Source organism: Micromesistius poutassou (assembly GCF_964030765.1).
Source record: "Micromesistius poutassou genome assembly, chromosome: 13".
NCBI lineage: Eukaryota > Metazoa > Chordata > Actinopteri > Gadiformes > Gadidae > Micromesistius > Micromesistius poutassou.
Genome location: NC_140283.1, coordinates 11,320,351 through 11,347,850, shown reverse-complemented (window position 1 = coordinate 11,347,850; position 27,500 = coordinate 11,320,351). Strand labels below are relative to the sequence as shown.

Sequence of the window (27,500 nt, the reverse complement as noted above, 5' to 3'; positions counted from 1 at the left end):
CAGCGCGCTCCGTCAGTGTAGCTGTCGCTACAGCATCGGCTCGCCCGTATCAAAGCATCCGCCGGAAACACAGGATGTGGAATTTGTGAGCGCATCCCTCGCAGGGACCGTCCCTGTTCCGTCGAGGGAGGTTAGCGTGCATGGATCTGATGCTGAACGCAGTGTATCTCGTCCGTCCGTCCATCCCCCCCCCCCCCCCCCCCATCCACCCACCCACCGAACCACCCACCACTCTGTCCAGATGGTGAGCATGCGTCGCCTGGCGGGACCCAAGAACCCGGCGGAGATGACCTACTACGCCCAGCTCAACGGGGAGCCCATCCTGGGCACGGCGGCCGCCAAGACCCTGAGCACCCTGGACTCCCAGACCATGGCCCTGACCCTGGGCTACTTTGTACAAGTACAGGCCGAACGTAAGCTGAAGCTGTTTTGGCTTTGGATTTCGTACTCATTTTTGTGTTTTTGAAGGTCGCCCATATGTTCACACTGACATGAATCTCCTTAATGTTGCAATGAATATCTTCGTTATTCAAGTACAATTAAGAAAAAGAATAATAACAATAATCATAATAATAATGCATTGGATTTAAGTACCGCTTTTCTTAGTGTCTAAAGTTGTTTCACAAAAACAAGTAAAACCACGTGAATATATAGTTGAGTCTTCCCAGTGTTCAGTTGAATAAAATCAGGGACTGACATCTTCTTCTATCATTAGACAAGCATGATTTATTTGGTCAGAATGGTATTTACATCGTCAAAATAAGAAAATCCCCAAACTGCAATAAATCATCAACTTGCAGAACACAACACTGCAAGTTAGTTAGGGTTAGCTGCTCACAGAAAATAAATAGCCTTCTGTCCCATAGGTGAGATTACAGCCAGACAGCGAATATAATGCTGAAATAGTCTTGTAGAATACAATGATGAATTGCATGGGGCTTCAGGGGATATCCATAGTAAGCAGCACAGCGTTGACTACCTCTGATTGGCTGCAATCCTTTCAAATCATTTTGGAGGAAAACGGTGAGAGGGGGGAAAATTGAATTTGTATTGAATTTGTTAAGTATATCTATTGGGTCTTTTAAGAAGTGGTTTAATCCAACAGAGACATTTGGGCGTGCGACGTTGTGGGTTTGAAGTCCTAACGTTAAACACAGTAGGTCCACAAGAACACTTTTTTGGTTAGACTCGGGTATCAGACACACCGACGTTCAGGTAGAGGTTTGTATATAAGTATTTGAATAAATGAATGACTAGAGGAGAAACCCAGGGGAAATTTGTTCAGCGGCTGCTGTAGGGGAACAGGAGCAATATAACTCACTTTCCTTTGCAATTTCCCACTGTTGTTCTTTCCTATTTTTCTCTTCATATTTTAAAACCGCCTCTTCTCCCCGTCTCTCGCTCTCTCTGTCTCTCTCTCTCCCTCTCTCTCTCTCTATTTTTTTTTTATTCCAATTTAAATAAATTGGAATAAAATGCTAAAAATATTTGTTGTCATCACCAGTTAGTGAGTCAAGTTTATTTGTATTGCACCTTCCACAGGCAAGAAGTCACAAAGTGCTTTTTATCACCAGTTCAAATGATAAATTCAAATCATGTAATTGAATTGTCTTTGTGCATGTGTGTGTGTGTGTGTGTGTGCTGCCCATGCCTGTGTGCGTGCGTGCGTGTGTGTGTGTGCTGCCCATGCGTGCGTGCGTGTGTGTGTGTCTGCTGCCCATGCCTGCGTGTGCGTGTGTGTGTGTGTGTAGCTGTAGTGAAGACTCCTCCCGGTAACCTGTGGCTCCTGGCGGTGCTGACCCCGGTGGTGCTGCTGCTGGTGGTGTTGGGCATGGTGGCCTTCATCCTCTGCAAGAGGAACCGGGTCATCTTCAAGACCAGCGCCTTCAGGACCTTCAAGTCTCGCTCCAAGGTGACAACCACCTCCACCTGTTGATAAATGACCATCGCTATTTATCATATCTAGGAGACGTGTGTCAAACACAAGGCCTGGGAGCCAAATCAGGCCCTCGGCCAAATGGCGTTCATTTTGGCCTTCTTCTTTAACTCCCCGTGGTGCGCTGAACTACAAGTCCCAGCATGCACTGTAAACGTGCTGCTACGTGAGGGCTGTGCGCTAATTTGCCTCAATTTTGGGATATGGCCCCTGCACAGAGTTTACCACCCCTGATCTATCACTATATACTATAACTTTTTTTTTTATATGTTATTTATATTACTGTACAACTGTGACTAAGCTATTACCATCATTATGATATTTGTATTAGTCCTATTGATAGTGACAGTAATAGTAATAGTATATTCCAATCACTATTAAGGTAACCATAACTTTAACTACTACTTATTGTTTTGGGGGGAAGCGATTGTTTGTGTTTCTTCAAGAGGCCAACGGAGGACAGTGGGAATAATGACATCATGTTCACCATGGCCCGAGCCACTTGTTCCCCTGCCTGCTCAATGGTCCGTGGTCAGCGGTAATCATGCTTACTGTAATGACCAATCGGGCGTGAGGACTGAAAAGGGCACAACATGCTGCAAGTGTGTCTAAATCAGACAGTTTACTATAAAAAAAAATAATGTTTTGACTAAAACGGCCTAATTGAGGTTGAATCCCGACAGAAAAGTTCAGATTAACATGATGTTTCCGGAAAAAAAAACATCCTTGCTTCTTCGCAACACGGTTTCCACGAGTTGAGTAGCAACCATTGGTTGTGAAACCCCAGATAGAGAGGCTAGCTCACCAGCTAGCCGGCTACTGCTCCATCCTATTCCACTCTTCCCTACTAATACTCCCCCATTCACCTCTCTCCTCGTCTAGACGTCGTATCGAAGGGAAGGCAGTTACCACCATCAGGTACATCAATGGAGTGATGGGTGTGGTGGTGATGATGTCCCCTGCTGACTGACTAACTGACTGACTGACTAACTGACTTAATTAACCCCATGACCCATGAGCTCAACTGACAGACGAAATGACACGATGACTAACGATCCGATGCCAAAATGACTTTGTGAATGAACACCATTGACTTGATACGGTCGCACTATACTGTAAAAGACCAACGTAGCGACTCGTGAAGGTTTAACCGACAGACCGGAGGACTGACTCACCCAATGACTATGGCTCTGCTTGTGTGTGTGTGTGTGTGTGTGTGTGTGCGCGCAGTGTGTCAGGTTGTTATCAGTCTGGATTCTTGGCGGGATTCGCTTCTTTGCTATTTATGTATGCATGCCTGCGCTGCTCCTTGATTGTCGCAGGGTGAATTCCTGCATGCGGCCGTCATTTTGTGGACACAGCATTTGTCATCGTCCTCATTGGTGCGGTAAAGAGAGAGGAAAAGGGGGCAGGAAGAGAAAGGGGCAGGAGGTTAGGAATGGCGGATGATGCCAAATACAAAGTACTCAAACAGACATTTGATGCTGTGTGTGTGTGTGTGTGTGTGTGTGTGTGTGTGTGTGTGTGTGTGTGTGTGTGTGTGTGTGTGTGTGTGTGTGTGTGTGTTCCTGGTCATCCCTAGCCTGACATCTCCAGACCGCTCTGCAAATGCATGTTAGTCCCTCTCGGTTTGATTTCAATAGGGTGTTATCAATGGGTGCGGACCACAATGCATCTGTGTTGACTCGAACGTGATGGCGGGGGGGGGGACACATATGCCGGAGCAAATAAAACATGAGCTTCGCGGATTCATCCGGTTCCCGGGATAGAGCGCCGAAGCAGAAGGAAATAATGTCTATAATATAATATATAATAATGTGAACACAACTAGATATTTAGTTTTTGAATTCGGTTTGCAGTGGGCACAACCCAAGAGATTTGCTACAAACTTGTTGAAACAGCTACACCTCGATGCTCCTGTTAAACAGTGCAACAACAACAACAACAACAACAACAACAACAACAACAAGATACCCACTAAAGTGGTTTCCAGAACAAATCCAAGGAGGCCATTTGTAATGGATGTGACACAAAATGTCACCCGATATGTGGATATGCCCCACTATGCAGAGCCTCGGCTGTGTGTGTGTGTGTGTGTGTGTGTGTGTGTGTGTGTGTGTGTGTGTGTGTGTGTGTGTGTGTGTGTGTGTGTGTTGACAGGTCATTGGAATTGTGTGGTGCTGCAGATACATTTGGATTATTTACACTGGTGCATAAACACGGTTGAGTGCTAAATGTGCATGGTAGTGAGTTTTTCTTTTATTGCTCACTGCTTGCAAACTAGACCCCATTCCCCAACACATAGACACACACACGCACACACACACACCCTGCCAACTCAATCCACAGAACATTTTGCTGGGGCTACGTTAAGTTTTGTTTTGGCTTGTAAAGGTTTATGCTTCTTGTCTTTTGAGGGAGGCGGTATCATATATTAAAGGACGGCTTAACCCAAGCACTTGTAAACGGCGCAGTGAGACTGTGTTTACGCTCCACTCATCACACACTGATGCATACCTACAAGTACTGTTGGCTTCTCTTAGAACAGTTGATCTAAGTTGATCTCTGCCTGTGTGTGCGTGTGTGCGTGCGTGCGTGTGCGTGTACCTGTGTGTTTAGTGATCTGCTAATCAACTAGTGCCAGCCAAACAGGTTATCAGCCAGGACAGCCTTAAGCTGCAGATCAATTGCGGAGGTTTATCGTAGGTCTGCATGTGTGTTCAGGCATTAGGTGGCCCCGGCCCTTCTCAAACACCCTGGCCGGCCCCATCGGGGGGGGGGGGGGGGGGGGGGGGGGGACTTTTTGCCTTCATCATAAATCGATGTGATATGAAATACATGACTGCGCTGCATGTGTGAAGATGAGGATGAATCGCTAAGCGAGAGCCTTAAGCTCAGAGCACACGGTCTCGTCGGGAGTGCTATATGAAGCAGGGGAAATCGGCCCCTGACACGGACACATACGCAAACACAAACGCACACACACACACACACACACACACACACACACACACACACACACACACACACACACACACACACCCACCCCTTCCAACTCCCCAGCTGTCCTTATAGGACAGAAGTGTGTGGAGTGCTCCTGCTGCTGCTGTCCTCCAGATCCACTTGCACTGAATATGTATCAATACGACCACAGGGGAGCCAGGCACACACACACACACACACACACACACACACACACACACACACACACACGGTCCATCTGCTGTCCCTCACCAAGTGCTGCTGCTGTTGCTAGGGTGTTAAAATTAGACCAGCAGCGCTGAGGCTTCGGTCTGCACACAAGTCAGATAAAAAATAATTAATAAATAAAATAAGGACAGCAGTGTAATTTGCTTCTGAATTGCCTGCCATCTCTCTCTCTCTCCCCCTCTCCCCCCCCTCTCTCTCTCTCTCTCTCTTGCTCTCTCTCTCTCTCCCTCTCTCTCTCTCTCTCTCTTGCTCTCTCTCTCTCTCCCCCCCTCTCTCTCTCTCTTGCTCTCTCGCCCTCTGTCCTTCTCGCTCCCTCCCTCCCCTTCTCCCCTCCTCTTCCCCTCTCCCCATTGCTCATTCGCTCCATCAGGGTATGAGATGAGCCCCCGACACGGCCCTCCGTCCGTCTCCTGACAGGGAGATAGATACATCTTCCCCATCCTGCCCCCCCCCCCCCCAGTGTGAGGCCCCCCCCCAGTGTGAGGCCCCCCCCCAGCGTGAGGTCCCCCTCTGCGGTCTTCATCATCCAGCCAGAGCCCTTCAAGCCGGGGTGAAAGACGGCCATTTATTAAGTCAACACTCTTGTCAGTGGGACTTAGGGGGCGAGAGAGAGAGAGAGAGAGAGAGAGAGGGAGAGAGAGAGAGAGAGAGAGAGAGGAGGAGGGAGATGAGGGGAGAGCAAGCATCTTTGAGGGAAAAGCATGATATGAGAAAAGAAAAGTGAGAAAGCTGGATGGAAATTGTAAGCAAGGGCGAGAGAGACGACAAAAAGGTTGATTGTTTGGGGAATTAATCTTGCTTGACAATCATGGGTGCGTGAAATGCAACACTTCTCAATTATAGAGAAATGAGAAATGTATTTAGTAAAAAAAAAAAACGTACCTGCAGCACCTTTGAAGCCAATGATTGAAAATGACTGGCCTAAGCTTTTGTGAAGGAATGTCGCAGTGTGCTTCTCCTTTGTTTCAAGGTGAATGTCAGCACCTTTTGGTTGATCCATACGGTCCCGGCCAGCGGGGGGTCACCGAGGCGTGACCCCCGGTGTAATGACGGGAAGGGGAAGATCGTGTCATGCCTTTATAAAACGGGAGGTCCATTGTGTCACGCCCTCATGTGTGTTCACTACTCAATAATCCATAATATCTAATGCCTTTTGGTCACTGGCTATATTTAGACCGGCACATAACACTCAGTACAACCCACTGTCTCAGCCTTGTCCCCTCACCCACCCCAAACACACACACACACACGCACACACTAAACCTGTGAACATCGTATGCAATCAATGTCACCCTGCTCCATTCATTTCTACCAGGCTAGGGTCTGAACTGTTAATGTACATCATGTACGTCAGTATGAGACACACACATGTACACACACACACACACACACACACAAACACATGCACAACCATGCGCACGCACACACTTATATGTGTGTGTGTGTGTGTGTGTGTGTGTGTGTGCACGTGCTCTCTCTGAGCCACATAGACTAGCCCTCGGGCGGCATGAGAGAGAGCAGACAGAGGAGATAGTGGAATGGATGACTTATACATTTTTAACTCTCGTTAACGCCGACATATCTTCACACGCACACACTGGGAATTGAACATGCATCATCGGATGTTTCACAACGCCTTTTATGGTGGGCCTTAAAGATCTGAAATCTGGGTTTCTTCCTCCACTTTTGTTGTGTAACTTAAATCCCCTCTCTCCTCCCTTCCCTCCCTACCCTGCTGGCCGTCTCTTTCTCACTCCCTTTCATCTGGATATGAATTGCAGATAATTTAGCAACACAAAGTAACAGACTGTGGCCCTGGACGATTTGATGCGTGACACATTGTCGGACGCCTCTGAAATGATTTATTAATTCATGTACTAATACCCCTGACTCGGTGAGCTGCCCATTTATTTTTTCATGACAAACCTGTGTTTGCAGACTGATAAGGTCCTCCTATTAGCGTTATCTCCACCCAGGATGGCTTTGCACAAGCACGTTTCTCTTAGTATGCAGGCGGCCATGTTGTGTTCACTATAATAGACCCGTCTGGATGATGGAAGAAGATGCCGGCTTTGGAGTCGGTCTGAAACTCTCAAAGCTGTGGAGATTAGTATTGGGGATGACCAGCCATTCCGCTGTCAAAACAGTCCTAATCACTACGCACTATATCCGCCCAAATGCCCCCAAGTAGTAGTGGAAAGTGATTTGGAATTTCTCCTCCAAATATTAAACCATGATGGCAAAGAAAATAAAAAAGCCTTTTCGTGTGCTGCCGTATTCAAACCGAATAGTGCTCTCACGGTGCGGAGCGAAGTGACACTGAGGCGCTGACATTCTAAGAAAAGTCCGGTCACAGCAGATGTCAAACCAATTGACTGCCTGATGAAGTCTTCCCCCCACCCCCCTACACACCACACACACACTAACACACACACACACACACACACACACACACACACACACACACGCAGGCTGTTGTGTTCTGTTTGCTGTCTCCCCTGCTCGTGTGCCACCGTTCCGTAGTAGAAAAGTGCCAACCAGACAACCAGAGGAAAAAGCACCTCCCTGTTCCTCAGTGTTGTGATTTGTTTTGCCTTCATATTTAATTGATAGTCTTAATACAAAGAGGGCTCCAGGGAATATAAAATCCATATCATTTGTTTTGTGAAGTGAGGAGGCTAACTAAAGTGAGAGAGATGTTTAGCTTTTCTGCTGACAATTAACTTCAATTTTGTGCCTTGGCAGAAACGTTGTCTCTTCTTGTCAGCCTCAATCATTCTGTGTTAAGCTACAAAGCGTCGTTATTGCTATGCCGTTGTAATTCCATGCGCAGCTGACCTCTTCACAACAGCAACATTTGTATTGCGGCTGCATGCCAGTGTTTCGTCGATTAGTATTCAATATTAGTTCATGCAGCGTTTGCTTTTCTCATCAACGATGCAAAGAATGTGCTGATGTATTACTGCGGGATTATTTGTGTGTTCATGTCATGGCATGAGAACATTTGTTGAATTACATCCTCTGAAAATGCATTCTAAAAAATCACGAGTGAGGTATACATGGGTGTGTTACTTGGGTGGATGTTTGAGATGTTTGATGTCCAAAAGTCGTTGAGGCTTTAATCCGTAATGAGGTGACCTCTGATCATTCTGTTCTGACTTTTACAGCCGGTCCAAGGTTTTGACTACGCCAAGAAGCACATTGGTCGGCCCGGAGATGAAACCACCTCTGTTACCAAGGAAACGCTGTTGCTGGCCCTCCCAGCGCGGGATGCTCCATTGTCATTGGAAAGGAAGGGCTACCAGGACGGGACAGCCAATAAGAGGCCTTCGTCCACTGACATGCACAAAGGAGGGTAGGGATGATCTGAGTGTTTATCTGTGATGCTTATTTTAGTGGACTTTTTATTCTGATTGTTAGTTTTATTCTTTGAACATGTATGTGTTATATATACATATATGTACTGTATATAAATGCCTCTGAAAGGTTCTGTTATACATATCTATGGTCTCTGAAATCTTCTCTGTTTTAAGTATCTACGACCTCTGAACTCTTCAACATGTAAATGTTCTACATGTCTCTGGAATCCTCTGTGTTCTGCATATTCATCGTTTCTGAAATCCTCTATGTTCGACATGTCTACGTTCTCTGAAAGGCTTGTGCTGTGTTTAGTTAGCAAGTGAAAAACCATTGTCATGGATTTTGCTAGCAGCTGTCGAATTCATTCAACAAGATCTGGAACGCAAAACTGGGCTTTGTCTCTGCAACTCGTGTTTGACATCAGCCCACATAGAGTGATCCACACACTTGAGAGTCTGACAACTCGCCACGTACCTCTCCAAGTCTGCAGATGACTTTTTTGTAACCTTACGCAGCAGCAATGGCTGTGAAACGTCCGCTAATGTTAACCCGACGTAAACCCGATGCAGAACCAAAACAGGTTTCCGGCTGCGTCGAAGCGACTGCGTGGTCTTTGCGTTGCATCAACGTGGAACCATAACGAAGCCTTTACATACTTACATACTTACATACATACCTGCCGTGAGATCACACGAGCAAGGCTCCCATCCCTAGCATCAGACGGGTTAGGCTCACTGGCATTCAATGTATTTGTGTTGTGTTTGTCCCATTCGTTTAGCTAAGAAGCTATCAGTTAGCCGGTATAATAACGATGCACTTGTTCCAGTGAACGGGTGAAATTGGAATAGCTTGCTGTTCGAGGAGCAAATGGGAATGCTTGCATTAAACAGGAGTGCACTTTAGTTTATAGCTCTTCGATGTTCAACCCCTGGCCCATTTTCAGATCATTTCCAGAGCCTGTTGTCAGTTTCCAATGACTAGTGATGACCAGAGGCAACAATCAGCAGAATAGAAAAGTAAATAAGGCATAAATGTTTATTAATAATGATGTAATCAACAGCCTCAATTCACACACAAACACAAACACACATGCACACACACACACACACACACACACACACACACACACACACACACACACACACACACACACACATGCGCCCACACATGCACACACACACCCATAGGGAGAACGTGTTTGAGAAAAACACAGTCAAGGTCAAACTGAATTCCAATATATTTTCATATATTTATAAACCACTAAAAGAATGATCTATTGCCTTTTTTTGTTTTAGTGGTTGACCAAGCCATGCATATTCATAAGCATGGCTAAAAGTCGTGCCATGGGAGGCATTAAGCGGAACAGTGAACGTGTAAATGGCTGTAGAGAGCTTTGTTGTGTGCATTGTAACATAATCAGCTTACAAAATGGACTCGCAATTGAATCGTTTGGGGGGAAAGGCTATGCAGTGTGCACATAGGAATACAGTGGTTAGCCATAGGGCTAGCACAGGAATAGCATGGTTGAACGACATCATCCTTTCAACAAATAAAGGATTTAAAAAAACGCTAAGTACCAAATGTTACCAAATGTACACAACAGCGCAACAAGAGGTGGAATGGAAATAGGTCTTATTCCAAGAATGGGCGAGAGAGGTAAGGGACAGAGAGAGAGAGACAGAGAGACAGAACGAGATAGAGAGAGAAAGAGAGGGATAAAGAGAGGGAAAGAGATTAATTGCAGTGAGATAATTTCTCAGAAGGAGTATCCAAACTAATACAGCAATGGGGGGTGGGGGGCAGACAAACAGGATGTGACCTACCTATGTGACCTATCCTCACTCAAACAGCCCTCTAATTGTTTGTCTCGATGTGCAACACATGGTAATCCGTGCTTTGCTCGCCAATGTTTTTTTAATCGCTGAAACAACATCCCTAACGCACACACTTTTTACACACATGTCTGTCAGTTGACAGACGTGTGTGTGTGTGTGTGTGTGCGTGATGCAGACGTTCCACCTTCCAATCTGATAGCCCCTGGCTGTGTGTGTGTGTGTGTGTGTGTGTTTGTTTGTGGGTGTGTGTGTGGTTGTGATCCAGACCGCACCACCTGTGACAAAATACATGGCCTGGGGCTATTTGTGTGTGTGTGTGAGTGTGTGTGTGTGTGTGTGTGTGTGCGTGCGCGTGCGCGTGTGTTTGTGACTTGCGTGTGCATTTAAGTGCACGTGTGCAAAATCTCAAATCCTTTCCTACACGTACAAACAAATCGCCCCCTAATCTCCTTTTGCGTCTCTGCCTCTCCCTTTACCTCTCCTCTCATCCTCCTCCTCTCCTCGCCCGTCTCCCATCTCCTCTTCCCTGTGTTGCCATGGCGACGGGCAGGCGGTTGCCGAGCGATGAGGGCGGCTCCATGTCGAGCGGTGGCTCCGGGAAGCTGAACACGGGCAAGTCGTCATCGACGCGCAGGACCGTCACAGCGGGCAGCGTCGTCGGCAGCAGCATCAAGACAAATGGCAAGGACGAGCTCTACAAGAGAGGCAATAACGGTGAGGGGGGGGGGGGGGGTGTGGAAGGATCAGTGTGTGTTAGCTCTGAGGGGACGGGGAGGAGGGGCGGGGGGGGGGGTGAGATTAGGGAAGGTAGAAGGGAGAGAGACGGAGACAGAAGATGCTACTAGTGGGGAAGGGGAGTATTGGAAGGTAGAGGTGGAAGTTGCTTCCGAGAAGGAGGAGAAAGAGGGCGGTGCAGGGAGGGAGGACTGAGATTTAGTGGGCGAACAGGAGGACAGTAGCAGAGTAACAGGTAACAGGAGATGTGGCACAACAGATCGAAAGGTTTGGGCTTGGCTTTTATAAAACATCCAACGCTTTCATCGATCGCTGCGCTTGCAAATCAGACTCCAGACGAGACCGGGCCGAGTTTACTTTTAGCAGAGCGCCGTGTTATATACTTCAGCAAAGTATGGCAAAACATTTCAAGGAAAAAAACATTTTATTGACGGATCCACTTGGCATTGCATCTCGTCCGTGTATATATCATGTTGACATGAATCCCCCGCGTCGCTCAGGCCTAGTTTATGCACAATGTAATCAAATCCTCGAATGACCAAATTGCATGGTCGATACAGTTTATCCCATGCTCATGGCCATTTTTTCACTTTGTCTTTAATGACAACATGAAATTATACCCTTATCCACCTACTGTTCACATCCATAAATACACAGATCTCTTTCAGATAGATGTTGTTAATGCCTGCATTATGCCCCTATTGCTGCACATTGGTGCAAATTATTGTCCACAACCAAGTGTCTGAATAATAATACCATCCATCCACTAACACATTTTTTAATTCTAGTTTAAACCTTGTATTCTACTTCCGCAACACCCACAGAATGTATAAGGTCAAAGAAGAGGCAAGAGATTTTATACAAGAAAGTGTAAGAAAACTAAGTGAGGCAGGTTTACAAAGCAGAAGTCTCTCATGATTCATTTCAGATTGAGTTCATGGTATACAATGGAATAAGAAATAATTGTCATTTATATACCCTTCGTTGATGTTTGAACCCATTGCTTTCCCTGTACCTTTGACCTTGTATGCATGACCTCTTGGCAGCGTTTTATAAGCAGAACGACTGGTGTGACGTCCATTTTAAGCTGCCACATTAGCAGCTTCTTATCAGCCACCTTTTAATCTCTCCTCTGGCGAAGTCTCTCCTAAGAACCTCCTCCCCAGCTTTCCCCCGCTTGGCGGAATATCCCTGCATGACAATGATGAGAGGGATTAGTTAACACTAGAGACCCGTCCGGCCCCGAGACATTACCCGTGTGATCACCATCGTCAGCCATGTTTAGGAGGGCAAAAAGTCAGAGCTAAATCTCAAGTTTCTCTCTAAGTCTCTTTTTATGTCTATATTTTTATCTCTATCAACTATCCTACTTTTCTACCTGATGTGACAATACAATTACATGGTAACAATTTACAATAAGGATAAATTAATTAATCGTTAAGCATTATTATTATGATGATACTAATGATACTAATATTATTATATTAGTATCATTACCTAACCGTTAACTTACCGTTAATTGACAGTACACTAATGGTCTTGTAATAATTGACTAATTCTGTTCATGTATAGTATTAATGGTATTAATGTTAATCAAGTTATTGTTGTTCATGTTAATCAAGGTATTGATTTATACATTATTGAATATGGTTTGGGTTAATCCTGACCTACTTATACACTACTAAGTACACTACTAAGAGTACCTTTCACTAACAATAACTACAATACAAACCCTAACCCTAACCCTAACCCACTACCCCTTACCCTGACGGCTATGCTAATGCTATATAATAAGGGTTAAAACTAAATACTAACTGTATGTAACTAATGTTAATTAATGAGTCATTAATGTACCCTAATTGCAAGGTGATACCGATGACATTATTTGAGATCATTTCATAAGATCAGCGCAGGTTGCACGTCATGCAAAGCTGCTCAGAATGGTGAGTGACCAAAGTGGTACTGATGGTGTCAGGGTCAGCAGTAATTCCTAGTTAGAAATGTCATGAGAATGGGATGAGAAGAGCAGCTCTTAGCACCATACAACACCACCCTTTAACCTGACCAACACTCTGCACAAAGGACTAGTTAGGCATGAGAGGGAAAAGTTCCAGTGCTCTTGGAGTTGTGTTCTCTTTTCTGAGCAGCATGGCTCAGTGGGGAGCTAACCAGAAGCCATTAAAGTCTTCAATGAGGCGCTCTGCCATGTGATATCAGCCAGGCAATGAGTCAGCGACACCGGGACCACAATCACAGCTCTGCACACGTTCATGCTCTCTCTCTCTCTCTTTCTCTCTCTCCCTTGCTCTCTCATTCTCCTCGCTCTCTATCTCCCGCTCTCTCTCTCCGCTCTGCATTTCCCAGCAGAAGCACACACACACACGCATGCACACACACACACACACACACAAACAAACACAAACACACACACTTAAACACGCACACACACAAACACTTGTTCAAATTCAATTCAATTCAAACAACTTTATTTATCCCAGAGGGCAATTCAATTCAGCAGTCCACAGACTAAACAAAATGTACACACAGACAAGAGACAAGACACAGGAGTACGTCAGAGAGAACACAATGGGCTGGGCAAGGAGTATACTGTTCGAATTTTAGACCAATGATCCAAATAATTAAATAAATAATAAATAAGTTTGAGACAATGATACCCAAGCAACAAACTGTTACAAATGTTCATTCCAAAGACTACTGTCGAGGTTTAAAAGCATGACAGCAGACGGGATGAAAGACTTTGAGTAATGCTTTGTTTTCCTGAGTGGTGCTACAAAGCGCCGGCCTGAAGGCATTAATCTGAATTCTGGGGAGAGGATGTGGTCATTTTGGTCAACTATTTTTTTAGCTTTTTGGACCACGCGCTTCTCCCAAAGGGAAAATAAGTCTTTCTGCCGAACTTATTATTATTTTGGAGCACACCTTCACAATACTGTTCAGGCTATTCTTGTCCTTCAAACAAAGACCATCGAACCTGCAAATAAATGAGAAGGTATACACGCACACACTCACGCAGACACACACACACAAACTCACTCAATTGTCCCTGTGTCTCCAAGCTCCAAGACTGATGGTCCGTGCGGATAACCGAGTTTGTACCTACCTGTACCTACACTTAAACACACACGCACACACACACACACACACACTTACACTTAAACACACAAACGCACACACAAACTCACTCGATTGTCCCTGTGTCTCCAAGCTCCAAGACCGATGGTCCGTGTGGTTACACACTAAGATCTTCTGAGACCAGAAGATCTGTTAATCTTCTGGTCTCTGTTTATCTGTTAATTATCCCCAGAGTCAACACGAAACATGGGGAAGCAGGATTTAGTTACTATGCAACAAATAGCTGGAATAAACTCAGGACTTAAAACTTGCCCCAACTCTGACAGCTTTTAAAACAAAACTGAAGACTTTTATGTTTGCTTTAGCTTTCTGCTAAATCTTAAATCTACAATGCTTTTTTAACTTTGCCTTTATTTTCTATTCTATTTTCTATTTTTTATTGTATTACTAACTTTGCCTTTATTTTCTATTTTTACCAGAGAGATACATGATCTGATACCAGAGTTAGTGTGGGTTAGAGTCCTAGAATCTGGGTTAGAGTCCCGACATGGATAAGGACCAAGTTCCTTTAGGTCAGGTTAGAGTCCCGACATGGATAAGGACCAAGTTCCTTTAGGTCAGGTTGGAGTCCCGACGTGGATATCAGAGACTGTTGATCTTAAAATGCTTTCTAAAATGCTTCTTTTTTTTTTCTATTTTATCTATTTTACTTTTTTTTTTTTTTTTCTTTTACTTACTTTTTTCTTTCTTTTACTTACTTTTACTTCTTTTATTGTATGACAATGTTTATCTGTGAAGCACTTTGAGTCTGCCTTGTGTATGAAAAGTGCTATATAAATAAAGTTGCCTTGCTTTGCCTTGCCTTAACCGAGTTTGTACCTACCTGTGACCACCCACCCCCGCCCGCCCCCCTGCCCCCCCCAGATCCTTATGAAGACCACTCGGGCTCCCTGCGTCTGATCACCATCAAGCCCATGACGGCCCAGCCCACCTACTCCTACCCCTCCTCGTCCTCCCACAGCCAGGACTCTGTGGTCGTCAACGGGGAGGTGAGCTCCAACAAGGCCCTGTGGGTTCAGGACCCCAGAGACTGGGTTACAGGTCGGTGGGTGGGTGTGGGGGAAGGGATGGCGGTGGAAAAGGGTCCCGCCTGACGTGAAGTTAGCTTTATTTTTTTGTAAAAAAAATGTCATTGTTTTGTTTCTCGACATCTTATTATGTGTCATTCGACCATGTTTCCAAAAAATAAAAATAAAATGACACAAAATAATGATAACCATAATCATAGTTTAGTTCATTTTCTAACAAAATGATAGTGAGGGGAACATGAGAGTAGACCGTGTCCTGTGAGAGTGCCGTGTGAGAGCGGTGAGTCCATCTCAGTAACAAAGGCTCGGACGTACTTGTGGGACATATATACATAGTGTGTATGTCTACTTATTGTGTGCTAACAAACACACACACACACACACACACACAGAGCCAGCATTAGCTCTAGGTGTTTTCTTTGAAGATTAAATGTGAAGCAATTTGTCAACCTACCAGAGATTATAAGCGCTGACATTAGCATATGTGACGCTGGGATTGTGTTGGGGTGTGTAGTCTCCTTCGGCTTCAAAGTTTTCTTCCATTTTTTCCTAAACCTTTGGCTGAATCTCGTTTGCATAATCCCTGCGAAGCAATGATGTGCCTCGTGCTTCCTCCATGCCTACCAGGGACATTTCCCCCCTCCCACACTTTAAGAAATTCTATTTTTGTACCCCCCACCAAAATAAAATTTCTGAGTGAAAAATGATATCAAAATGCTGTCGACCACACAAAATCTTTCCAAACCGCATGGAAGTGCACACATACTGTCTCCGAAGCATCACACCTTGATATTGGGTTCTACATGGCCCTTTCATGGCCTGCTGGAATCGCTAAGACATGTGAAAGGTCTATATGCAGCAGAATGATGTTGTATTGTGACATTCTGAATATTGGAGAGGTCCCCCCCAGAGCCCACATTATGGTCTGCTCCACACGTATCAATAATGCTTCCTACGGCCTGTGTGTGTGTGTGTGTGTGTGTGTGTGTGTGCGTGTGCGTGTGTGTTTACGTGTGTGTGTGCATATGCGTGTGTGTCTGTGTGCGTGTGTGTGTGCGTGCATGTGCGTGTGTGTGTGTGTGTGTGTGTGTGTGCGTGTGTGTGTGTGTGTGTGTGTGTGTGTGCGTTGCAGGCCAATCACAGCGGGCTGAAGCAGAAGTCTGACATCGAGCACTACAGGAACAAGCTGCGTCAGAAGGCCAGGAGGAAGGGCTACGGGGAGTTCTCGCTCTCCGGCAGCGGCAGCCATGCCCACGCCCAGCGGGACGCCAGGCACGGTCGCCACGACAACGGGCTCAAGGAGCCCATGACGGCGGAGGAGAAACGGGCCTCCTTTGCCGGATGCCATAAAGGGTAAGGTCCCTGGCGTTCCAGGTCAGAGTTCATCGTGAAAAAATCATGTTTGTCGTGACTGTTCTCAGTTCTTGTGAGATGATTTTTGGGGGGTCACCATATTTGCAAAATGTCTTAAATGTTGAATTCTTCCATAAAATATAGCAGCAGAGACACCTTTTATCATACAAAAGCCCACAGCAATGGTTTATTTAGTATGCCAAGGTTCATTGGGTCTCTGATAACTAAAGTTAAAAAAATAAGTTGCGAGCACATTTGAAATTCGTCGCCATGGTAACGTGCCTGATCATCCGCAATGTGTGATGGTGATACTGTTAGCTCACTGGTGCTAGACTTGGCGTGTGGCTTGTACGTGGTGGGTGGCGGTGAAGATGGAGAAAAAGACACCGATGGAGAAGAAGACGCAACAGCAGTGTGTGTGTGTGTGTGTGTATGTGTTGTTGTGTTGGTGTGCGTGCATGTGAATGCGTGTGAGTGTGAGTGTGAGTGTGTGTGTTTGTCTGTGTGTTGGTGTGTGAGTGTGTAGGTGTGTGTGCGTGTGCATGCATGTGCGTGAGTGTGCGTGCGTGTGTATCTGCGTGTGCACATGCTGACTGTGTGTGTGTGTGAATCAAAATATTGGATCAATATTGCCTACTGCACAATACTATCCGATTATATATATACAGTATATATCATCAATAACATGAACAATATAATATTGTTCAACACTTTTTAATCATTGCACTGATAATGCTGGTATTATGATCCTTCAAACATGGACGACACCAGCCCCCTTTCAAAGAGATCCCATCGTAGGACAAACACAGATGTTCACAACCGATGACATTAATTAAACAAATTCAGCCTTATGAGCAACACCAAGTCCGTCCGCCCACCACGGTGGAATGGCTCTATTGTGGTGCAAACGTCCCATCACTCACACGCAGTCGGGTCAAGGCAGCGTAGCTGAATGCTGGCCGTGTGCGTTGCCTCCACCCCACAGGTACTCCCACCGGGAGCCGGCCTACTGGAGCCGTCAGTCCCTGAGCAGCGCCAGCCCGGTGGAGACGGAGATGGACCTGCTGGTGCTGCGGGAGCGCTCGCGCAGGGGCATCCGCAACAACGGCTACGACGTGAGCGCTCTAGAGGGATGCAGGGCTGGGCGGGTGGGTCCACGCACGGTACAGCCGGACAGCCCGATCATGGATGGATGGTTGGATGGATGGACGGACAGCTGCGTGGATGGGTGGAATCGCGGATGATTGTTATTTGTTTCTCGGTTCGTTTCTTTGTGTCTTTCTCTCGGATGCACTTTGCATATAAAATGAGCAATGTATCTTTTCAATCTCAAAGGATAAAGTTAAACCTCAACCTCCCTTCCTCTCTCTCTCTCTGTCTGTCTCTCTCCTTCAGGCTCTCTTTCTGAGTCCCTCTCCCTCGCTGACATTAACTCTTGAAGCACCTCGATTTGAGACCCAGTAAATTATAATTAAAGAACCTCTCTTCAAACTTTTGAAAAAGCTGCAGCCCACAGAAAAAGTGGAAACATCAAAAAGATTAGAGGGAAAAAGAGAGGGAAATTGGTTAAAGAGGGGGAAGATTGTCAGACAGATGGCAAGGCCGGCAACAAAAGGAAATTATATAGGAACGATCAAGAGAAGCCAGGGGAACGCAGTCTCACTCTCTCTCTCTATCTTACTCTCTCTCTCGCGCTCTCTCTCCTACTGCAGTAGTGCGCGCAGCAACCATGGGTCTTAGCTGAATTTAAATGAGCTTGAATATGATTACTGCCTATTCACACATTTAAATTGGAAACTTGATAGCTCGTTAATAGCCTTGAATATGCTGATCAATTCAAAATGCCTCAAGTGGTGTGTGAGTTTGACCGTATGTGTGTGTGGCCATGTGTATATAATGTAAGTGTTCTGACTTTAGGTGCAGGCGTGTGTGTGTGTGTGTGTGTGTGTGTGTGTGTGTGTGTGTGTGTGTGTGTGTGTGTGTGTGTGTGTGTGTGTGTGTGTGTGTAACTGCAGTGCATCAGTGGTTCGGTATGTTGTATATGTTGTACCTTCTTATTGGCTGTGCTATGGAATTAGCTTTGTATTGTGCACTATACAACTGGTCTCATATGTATGATTATTGTGAATATAATGCATCATTCTTGTTGATGTGTGGCTCTTAACTTGCTTATGATTCCAAGTCACCTTGACTCAGGAAAACTAATATGTATGCATCTTTGTGTGTGTGTGTGTGTGTTTGTTTCCGTGTGCGTGCGTGCGTGTGTGTGTGTGTGTGTGTGTGTTCTCCACACAGGGAGAGGCAGAACCGTTTGAGGAGACCAACGTGGACCGCCTCATGACCTCGCTGGGCTTTGGCGGCGGCGGCGGCGGCGGCGGAACGGGCAGCACCAGGAACGGCAGCCTGGGGGTCAAGGGTCACCGCGGCTCAGACTCCTCCACGCTCAGCTCCCAGCCCTCCATCGACGAGGTCCGCTCGCAGATGCACATGTTGCTAGGCAACGCCTTCAGCCTAGGCCCCCCGGACCACGACCCCCCGTCGCCACCGACAAGGTGAATCGCCGCCCAGAAAAAAAAGGCTTGTGTTGTGTGGTTGACGTGTGTCGCGACAAACAGCGCGACAACACAAAAACCACACAACCACACAACCACCCACTCGGCTGGTGCAGCCGGGAGAGGTCCTGGACGAGTCGTGTCTGTGGACAGTGATGCCGCTCCTCTTTAACAGAGCTGCATCAGGGTCCTATGGTTCGCCAGACCCAAACCCGTATGCTGCGTGAGCGGGATGTCTTTTGTTCACTCTGGTACTCTTCACGTAGGCGAGAGCAGCCGGTTCGCATCATGACTGTGGGATAACTGCGGAATGCAAACTATATATATTTTTTGCAATCCAATCATACTGACCACGAGTGCACGCCTACGCTGAAAGAAACGCATCTCCAGTCTGTGTGTGCTGCTTCAGTTCAGACCGAGGGAACACACACACACACACGCACACACACACACACACACACACACACACCCGACGGCCTTCATCGTCATATTGCTGAGAGTTGAGGCTGAGTTGAGTCTGACGCTGATAGAATGCTGCATATACAGACAGTGCTTTTAATGCAGCCTGTATCGCAAGAACCAGAAGCCCCATTCCAACAGTGCCTTTATAGCAAACGCTGCAGACACAGACCGCTGCTGTTTGATGCACGGCTTTGATGTGAAAGGGCTTTGCATCATGAGTTGTCTCCTTAAGAACTTCACGTCTACATTATTTCCATTTTACACCATGGGGTGATATAAACAATGTGGGTAGGGACCACAGTGTTCTGGATGTCAGGGAAGAAATTCAGCGCTGCTATGCTGAGCTCTACGCACCACCCGAACTGGATGGTGTGTGTGTGTGTGTGTGTTGTGTGTGTGTATAACCATCTCTCTATGCCCCTACAACAGCAGCCACCATCGCTACAACCCCCACGCCCACAGCGCGTACAACCCGGCCCACACCGCCCCCTACTGCGGGGGGGTGACCAGCGCCCCCGGCACCATGAACCAGCCCTGCGGGGGGCGCCAGAGGAGCGCGCCCGGCTACGGGGACATGCACCAATGTAGCCTGCCAAAACCGGTCAGTGCGGTGCACCATCCGTTTATGTGTCAATCAGTGTGAGCTATGCCTTACTACAACGCCATGCGTTTCATCAGACAAAATGTGCTGAGCTCGGGATATTTGAGTCGCACGTTTCAGGACCAACCCGCTCATCGGACGGATGTTTTTATTGTTATGAATTAATTTGTGTGTGTTTGTTCTGTTGTGGCCGCTGCAGGGTTTCAGGTTCACTCAGCTCCCTGACATGGGCATCGGGTCTCCCCCTCCACTGATCCCCTCGCGACCCGGACCACCCCCGGGGACGTCCGTGAGGCGGTAGGACCTGCAACACACTCACACACACGCACACTCACACACACGCACACACACGCACACACACACACGCACACTCACACTCACACATGTGCACACTCACTCACTCACGCTCACGCTCACGCTCACTCTCACACACTCACACACACACTCACACACACACACACACACACACACACACACACATAAGAACACTATGCCAAAACTTTAAATACCTCAACCTACAGAAATGTGACTTTAACACAGATAGCCCCACTCGATGAAAAGCCATTACTGGAAGGTTCTACTGTTTTATAAGTGCTTGACGAGGTGAAGAAGCTCTTCGGCAATCAGCAATCATGGAAATACAACAAGGGGTGGAGTCTCAGCGTTGTTTCAGTGGGTCCGCTCTATCCTGCCGCTGGATTAACTCCCACTGTTGCTTCCCCTGCCAGTGGTATTTATGCACGTTGAAAATTGTGTAATGGAGTCACCTAATGGATTCATTAGCCTATGCCATCCACAATTACCCGATTGGACTGTTCCTGTACAGCCGAACACGACTTGACAAGCATGATGCAGTGCCGCTAATGACATTGTCCTTGGTGTGTGTTGTTGTGATACTGCGTCACTGTGCGTTCGGACTGGCCTTACAGGTCCTGGCTTCACAATACGGGACCGCCCAATGAATGAAAGACTGCGAGTGAGCAGAAAATGTACGGCCCGCCTTATGGTCTCATTTAAGATTCATTGTAGTTTATATCAAATGACAGCGAGTGCAGCGTCGTCTTAAGTGCACACAAACACACATGCCCTAATGGTTGTATTTAATGGCTGCCAATGCTGCATCTGGAGGCTGTCACTCACTGTCTTTATGGGATATTTTTGTTGCTATGACTATGAGCCAGTGGGGCTCTGATTTGTACTTAAAACACAGACTTGTTCTCCACAGAACCGCGGCTTGGTGCCTTTTGTTGTCCTCTGTCAGCTCTCTCCCTCTCTCTCAGTCTTCCCTACCCCTCTTCCCCTTTATCTCTCTCTCTCTCTCTCTCTCTCTTTCTCTTTATGCTCTCTCTTTCTCCCCCTCTCTCTCCCCTCCCTTTCTCTCTCTCTCTCTCTCTTTCTCTCTCTCTCTCTCTCTCTCTCTCTCTCTCTCTCTCTCGCTCTCTCTCGCTCTCCCCTTCTTCATCTTTCATTAAGTTCTTGGATCCAAGCCCATACGTGAGGCCGCATATCGTTTGATCTCCAGAGCTTCCTCATCTATAGTGCTGTTGCCTTGGCGTCCACCGCCAGCACCACGTGCACTTCAGCACCACTGCAGTGACGGATGACTTCCCAGTCAGTCGTCAGCCCTTAGTTTCTGGTTCACATTTTGTGGCAGGGGAAGTCTGCCCCCTAGTGGACAAACCGTGGATCTATCGCGTAACAGCCCAGGGATTTTAGCGGGATAAGAATAGGAAATGATGATGAATTCCAATTTGCACTTGGTTCCAATTTGCCAACCGTGGTTCTAAAATAGAGTGGATTATTTTTTGACCAAACGGCCAGCTTGTGTTATCTGGTGGGTGACCTTTGGCTGGTGGTCAGACTGCAGTGTTTGGGCTGTCCTTCATTAGGCATGCTGGAGAGTGCACAGTGCATTTAGAATGCAGCCGGGCCATAAAATCGCACCTGGTGGCTGGGTCGTCTCTCTTCGTCTCAAAGCCAGTGATCAGACGCCCAGTCCACGTTGTGTTCAGAACATCTGAGACACTGATCGCCCTTGAAGACTAGACAGCAATGTGCTCTCTTCAGGCAGTGTTTTGACCCTATGAGAACGCAGCACCTTTATTATGTATATGTACACATGCCATTACAGATGGAATACATTCAATTCTTGCTGTTTATTGTAGTTCCCCAAAGTTCAAAGCACATTAGCTCCATTCTGCTTCACTGTCGTCTAAGTAGAAGTGTACAGTGATTGTTCACTTGCTTCGTTACGTAGCCAGGAGTGAAAATAGACTCCACCCATTATATCGGCTTTAAAAAAATAGAAGGAAATCGATTGACTGTAAAAACGTGTGATTTCTGATATCCATCACTTTAAGATCATTCACCTGTGTGCGAATGTGTGTACAAGATAAGGACAATAAGCACTATCATGGAGTCATATCAATGATCATTGAAAGCAAGAGAAGTCGATAGCATACAGTTATCATTGATAATGGAGGGCAGGTGTTCCTCTGAGAGATGAAAGATAAATTACCACAGCCGCTATATCATCAACACTCATTGACATAAATATGATGGGACTTTCTTGTATTGTATTTGTATATCATTCCTTGCATTATATCTGGTTAAATGTTTTTGTTCTCTCCTCTGGACAGATCCACTCCAGATGTGAGTTTGAAACCCCGCGTGACAGAGGCCTCTGAGCAGCACAACGGTGGCCCCTACCAACCACTGTCCCGCACCCCCTTTCCTGCTGTCACGGTTGACCAGTCCATTAGCAGCTACTCAGGTGTGTATGTGTGTGTGTGTGTGTGTGTTTGTATCTGTCTTCCTTCAGAACCACATTGACCCTGAACAGCAGGTAGTCTCACATCTTGAATACTCTAGAGTCTGACAGCAGCTATCAGGCTCTCTCACTTTCTTTCGCATAATTTTTGTTTCGACCAATCATGTTGCTGGAGGCAGGCATCTATAAACGCTTAATTGGCTGGCGGCGAACACAAGCTTCATCCCTTCACACAATGTAGTTTCCTCCTTTGGTAGAATATCTCTGTAACAAAAAAGCAAAACCCTCGCCCCTTTGATATTTTGGTTTCCGGGCCCAAGCTCTGTTCTGCTACGGCATAGCGGGACTGCTGGTTCCGCGATTAAACACTAGGTAACAGATTGACCAATAGAGGGCGGTGTTGATCAGCAGAAGAGCTGTTGGTGGTTGGTGGCACAGATAAAGCACTCAAACATGATCTTGGACTATTGATTGAATGAGGATGAAGCGGACAGTAAGCGCTTGTGTCTGCTGTCTCCCCAAATTTAAAAATGCACACCACAACACTGACTGGTGCTTTTTGGAGCAGGATGTGGGATGCCATGTGTGAGTTATGGCGGAGGACATTTTAAAGTCGCAGCGCGGCCACAAACGTCATCCATCACGCCGTGATCCCTGTCTGCGGCGGTTAGGGCGTGGCGGGAGCAGAACCTCTTCTTGACATTGACTCCTGACAGAAAGGGGCGGAGAGGGCCTTCTTCCTGTCCTCTCTCTAGCCCTCGTTTTCCCCACATTGGGGCGGCAGTAGCTCAGGAGGTAGAGCGGGTCGGCTGGTAACCGCAAGGTTGCTAGTCCGATCCCCGGCTCCTCCTAGCTGTGAGTGTCGAGGTGTCCCTGAGCGAGGCACCTCACCCTATCTGCTCCCCACGAGCTGGCTGTCGCCTCGCCTGGTTCACTCCGCCGTCGGTGTGTGAGTGTGTGCGTGAATCGGTGAATGTCAGGCAATATTGTAAATTGGCGCTTTGGCTAAAAGTGCTATATAAATGCACTCCATTTACCATTTACATTGACGCTGCGTCGTCTTTTGCCTCGCAGGGAATCCAATGACCGCGGTCTACGCCATATCCGCCAATCGCCCGGGTTATTCGGACTACTACGTCATGTCTCCGCCCGCCTCCTACCGGAGCCCCTCCTGGATGTCCTACCCCCCCGAGCAGGAAGACCTCCCGCGCCAGTGGAGCGACACCCCCGTGAGCACCACTGCACACACACACACACACACACACACACACACACACACACACACACACACACTACACGTGTGTGAACGCACACACGTGAACACTCACAGACTCACACGCGCATACCCAAAAACCACACAAACGCAAAGAGTCTCACACCAACAAACACACCCACACGTGCACATGCACGCGTACACACACACACACACACTCACACACACACACACACAAACACATACCCAAACACACACAAATGCAGAGGCTCTCACACAAAAAAAGATGCGCACGCACACACACACACACACACACACACACACACTCACACAAACACAACGCTTGCAAAATACTTATAAACACCAACATAGAAACACATACACACTCCAACACATACACAAGCCATTTCACGCATGCCTAAACGATTAGCAAGCATGCGATACGTGACTGACCGAGCTCTCCTCTCTGGCCAGAACTCCCGCCACCTGGAGACGATCTGCTGAAGTCCAGCTGTTTGCTCGGCATAAACAGCTGCTTTCTCGGTGGGTCATTTTTCACATCTGCTGCTCTGACGTTATATAATGTGTGAGACATTTTCAAACAATGGGATAACCTCAATGGCAGAAAACTGCACATAAACACATTATCACCAGGATGTTATGCAATATGAAAGGATATGCTATGTTTCGCAACATTTCCCGCAGCAGCAAAAAAGTCACAAAACTTGGTATTGAAACTAAGCAAGGACTTTATAAAAAGTCATTATAATAGTAATATTGTACAGCCACTACTTTCAATACACCTTGCACTACCTCATTTTCTTTGCTGTGACCTTTGTATAGCAGAATCCCACACTGGTTGGGGACCACTGAACTAGGGGTTAACTGTTCAGTGGTTGACAGCCACTACTCGTGGTTACTGACCACACGTAAGCATTGTGCTTGTATAAAGAGGCGTATTTTGTTCTGACTTTCTACTTCCAGATGTCCATTTGGCCATAGGACTCTTCTTCACCATGAAGACTTCATGAAGCTCTCATGACACAATGACACCCCCAGAACTCACTGGGCCGCGCTCTTCTGAAAACAAAAAACAATGCCTAGAGCCCCAGCGCCCAGCCCCCCCCCCCCCCTCCCCCCCCTGCCCCCAGGTCCTGCCCCCTTCTCTGATCACCCACCCCAAACACCCTCCAACAACCACCACAATACGCCACCTCTAAAGGCCCCTGATCCAGAGATCAAGATCCCCTTTTTTAACCAATGTGAATAATCAGCCATAACTGACTCTTTAGCTGTTTAGCTCTCTTTCTCTCTCTCTCTTTCTCTCTTCTCTCTCTCTCTCTTTCTCTCTCTCTCTCTCTCTCCCTCTCTCACTTTCTCTCTTCTCTCTCTTTCTCTCTCGCTCTCTCCCTCTCTCTCTCTAGCTCTCTCTCTCGCTCCCTCTCTCTCTCTGTGGTCTCTCTTGTTTCTTTTTTTTCTCCCTGAGCCCCTGGACCACTTGGACGGCCCCGCCCCCGTAACACCTCAGAGCACAGCCGGGGCCCCTCCCACTGCTGAGCTCTTAGCTCCACCCCAGAACTCCTCTGACCTCTGAACCTGACTGCAGTGTGCTGTGTGAGACTGGACCGCTCCTCTCCTCCTGGCCCAGCCTATGAGATGCTCCGGTCTGCAGGAAGGGGAGGGGCTTCTGCCATGGTCAGGAACAGTTCAGTACCAGCACACATGAACGCTTCACAGTGTGGAACAAAGGGCCCCCGGACCCCCTGATCCAGCCCCCAGACCCCCTTGGCCCAGCCCCCGGACCCCCTGGCCCAGCTCCGGGACCCGCTGGCCTTGCCCGGACCCTTGGTCATCACTCTGTAGAGTTACTGCCATCGTTACAGCAGACGTTGGCTGTGGGCTCCACCACCGCCTGGGTTTGTATTTTGATGAGGGCTGGGCGTATGGTGGGCTTGGCTTGGGGGGATGGTGGGGTAAGTGGGCGGGGCTTATGATAGGGACCAGACAAGGCCAGGCTTGTCAGTATAAGATCGACCATGACGTCGGCTAAAAAAGCCAGACTGATTTAAAACTGTGCTTTTTTTTTCTTCTGTTGATCAAACCAATTTCCTATGTAAATCTTCTAAAGTATGTGTATTTTAAATTTAAAATGGGAAAGAAAACCCTATGGGAAACACTAGAAAAGAAGTTAAAAAAAAAAAAAACACATCTTCGTCTTGAGATGACTCTGTTTCTGTTCTTTGGAATATTTGTGTGCTTTGTCTTCTTCATTTTGTGATTCTTTTAAATGAATAACTGTACAGAAACAGTTGTGGGTGCTCCGCCCCTCGCTCACACACCATGAAGGCCAACGATACGCAACGCAGAGAACTCGATAACTTTGTTGTGTTTGGTTATGACAATGGCTTTTTTCTTTTTAGTTTTATGTATTTAAGAAAGAAAAAAAGGATGTCTTTAACATTTTACCTTCATCCGATGTATCGCTTAAGAGGATATCGTTAGTCGCTCGGTTCCGTTCCGACATCGGATAATGACAGTGTTTGTCGGTGATCCGTCAGACAGAGCTGGGTCAAAAATGGTCTCTTTGTAAATTATTCAAACGCACTTCAGGAGGGGTTGACTGACCCTGCTCCTTACCCACGGAGCCAATGTCTCTCTCTCTTTCTCTCTCTCTCTCGCTCTCTCTCTCGCAGTTTTTATCCGCCACTGCAATTTTCTGGCTGAGATGGTCGCAGAAAGTGTATATTTCTCTTATGTATCAACACAGTAGTACTAGTATGTTTCATTGTATGGTGCCTTGGATTAAAGCCACCAAATAATGTATAGAGTTGTAAAGTGATTTAAATTATTCCTAGTTTGACCCAGTTCTGTTCAGACCATGTGAGCCACGTCTGTGTTTATTTATTTATTTTTATCAATGGAACTTTTACTTGAAAAATGTGTCTACTGTGTTCTACTGTAAATGGAGAGAAATCAATTTTGGGTTGCTTTGGTCCTGATGATCGGGTGATGAGGTCGACGTAGGGAGAGTCACCTTGGAATAAAGGTGTTTTAACTCTGTTCTAGCCAACTAGGCCTGAGGAGGCCGTACCGCTGAGGATTAGATGTAATACTGTACATAGCAGATGATCTATTGAAGAGGTTTATGCAAGGCACTTGGAAAGATTTTTAGCTTGATGTCATTTTTGATCCTTCCTATATCATTTTTGTTTTTCCTCCTCCTTACTTTGTTCGGGTTACTTTTACCAATCGCATTTATGTCGTAAGACCATCCGACTGAACCACATGCATT

The 27,500-nt window shown here is 46.7% G+C and overlaps 1 protein-coding gene across 1 annotated transcript in view; it reads left to right on the top strand.

The window, feature by feature from the left end:
* Positions 1 to 24,712, top strand: part of kiaa1549la (KIAA1549-like a) — a gene marked incomplete at both ends in the record, with an annotated part of 57,557 nt that extends 32,845 nt beyond the window's left edge. The window contains 14 exons of the mRNA XM_084477889.1: positions 242 to 413; positions 1,752 to 1,912; positions 2,819 to 2,854; positions 8,314 to 8,501; positions 10,892 to 11,055; positions 15,094 to 15,218; positions 16,390 to 16,610; positions 17,596 to 17,725; positions 18,906 to 19,162; positions 20,054 to 20,225; positions 20,425 to 20,522; positions 22,865 to 22,998; positions 24,070 to 24,224; positions 24,683 to 24,712. Coding sequence (XP_084334015.1) covers positions 242 to 413; positions 1,752 to 1,912; positions 2,819 to 2,854; positions 8,314 to 8,501; positions 10,892 to 11,055; positions 15,094 to 15,218; positions 16,390 to 16,610; positions 17,596 to 17,725; positions 18,906 to 19,162; positions 20,054 to 20,225; positions 20,425 to 20,522; positions 22,865 to 22,998; positions 24,070 to 24,224; positions 24,683 to 24,712 — 2,043 coding nt within the window. The remainder of the gene's footprint in view (positions 1 to 241; positions 414 to 1,751; positions 1,913 to 2,818; positions 2,855 to 8,313; positions 8,502 to 10,891; positions 11,056 to 15,093; positions 15,219 to 16,389; positions 16,611 to 17,595; positions 17,726 to 18,905; positions 19,163 to 20,053; positions 20,226 to 20,424; positions 20,523 to 22,864; positions 22,999 to 24,069; positions 24,225 to 24,682) is intronic.
* Positions 24,713 to 27,500: the final 2,788 nt, after the last annotated feature.